General features: G+C 47.2%; 1 protein-coding gene across 1 annotated transcript; it reads right to left on the bottom strand.

Moving 5' to 3' along the window:
• Positions 1-1,296, bottom strand: LOC132177030 (stemmadenine O-acetyltransferase-like). The gene has a single exon (XM_059589233.1). It carries the CDS (start codon positions 1,294-1,296, stop codon positions 1-3), a length of 1,296 nt encoding a protein of 431 aa, XP_059445216.1.

The following is a 1,296-nucleotide window of genomic DNA, read 5'->3' as shown; positions in this document are numbered from 1 at the left end:
CTAAATCGCAGAAACTTTTGCCGACGAAACATATGATAGGAGTTCCTTGTCGACTTCGAATTTAGCCATGTCTTCCTCATCCAAGTTAATCCATGCCTCTATTCCATTCCCCGATTTCGTGTCAAAGAAACCAAATAGATTCTTGAACAGCAATTTAGCCGAGGCAAACCACACAGGCTTTCCCCACCCGAAATCCGCCTCATCATAAACGGGAAACCTGCACAAGCTCGTGAAGGCCAACAGGATCACCTCTCCTTTCCTGAATCTTTCCAAGTTATCTAAAAAAACATTAGAGCTCCCACCACTCGTTTGGAAACTTTTCACATAATCCATGTCGACTTTACTTATGGCATCTCTCAGCGGAATAACAATGCGGCGAAACACATCCTTAGTGTCACTGGAAATTACAAAGCCCGTGCTCAGGGAAATGTTTCCAAAGTAATTTTCCGAAAGAGGCGGGTCCAACCTCGTTCGCACGTTGATTGCGTGACATAGGGAGTAGAGCTTACTGGGGTCCGGTTGAGTGGCGGCAAGGTAGCGACTATATAGAAAAGCTGATAAGGCCTCCACGCGAGTGGGGCGTGGGTATTCGATGTTGGTGTCGTCGGTACTGTATTTGTCTCTTAGAGCCGCTATTGCAGACCCCTCGAACACAAATCTCTTTGTCGAAATCTTGTCGTTTCCGGTACCTAGCCTGCTTAAAATAAAGCTAGGTGAAGTTACCGGCGGGAAGATGGTGGCTGATTCAAAGTGTGGAGTGGCTATGTTGCTACTACCACGAGCAATAGCTGCCCAACTTTTGAGGAAGAAGATTAAAGAGGAAGCATCCGCAACCTTGTGGGCGAAGACCACACCGATCACGATGCCACCGCAGTCGAAGGTGGTAAGTTGGACGGCTAAGGCTACTTCATTCACATCGTCCAGTTCATATGGAAGGAATTTGTTGTGCTCATCTGGGTTTGGATCCTCAAGAAATTCGGAAAGTTGGCACGTGGCCTTGGCTTCCACGTAGTGGACCCCCTCATCGTTGCAATCAACGTGAAAATTGTCTTTAATCCGTCCTGCTAGAGGGTAAAATCTTGTCAAGGCCTCGGATAAGGATTTCTTAATCCGGGTTTGGCGTTCTTCGTTGCTGAGATGAGCAACACCATCTCTCGGGTAGAAGAGAAGAAAAGGCATAAAAATTGAAGGTGCAATTTGATCAACGAAGGAGAGAGTGTGATGCCGGAGGCGGTCAGGGGTGGACGAAGAGGGTTTGATGGTGTCGGTAGAGATAACTTGGACATCAAGTTTCAT

Source organism: Corylus avellana, chromosome ca4 (genome assembly GCF_901000735.1).
Source record: "Corylus avellana chromosome ca4, CavTom2PMs-1.0".
NCBI lineage: Eukaryota > Viridiplantae > Streptophyta > Magnoliopsida > Fagales > Betulaceae > Corylus > Corylus avellana.
This window is presented reverse-complemented; position numbering and strand designations above follow the sequence as displayed.

Excerpts from the sequence above, each read along its gene's own strand:
- LOC132177030 (XM_059589233.1), bottom strand. The coding sequence starts at position 1,296 with ATGAAACTTGATGTCCAAGTTATCTCTACCGACACCATCAAACCCTCT.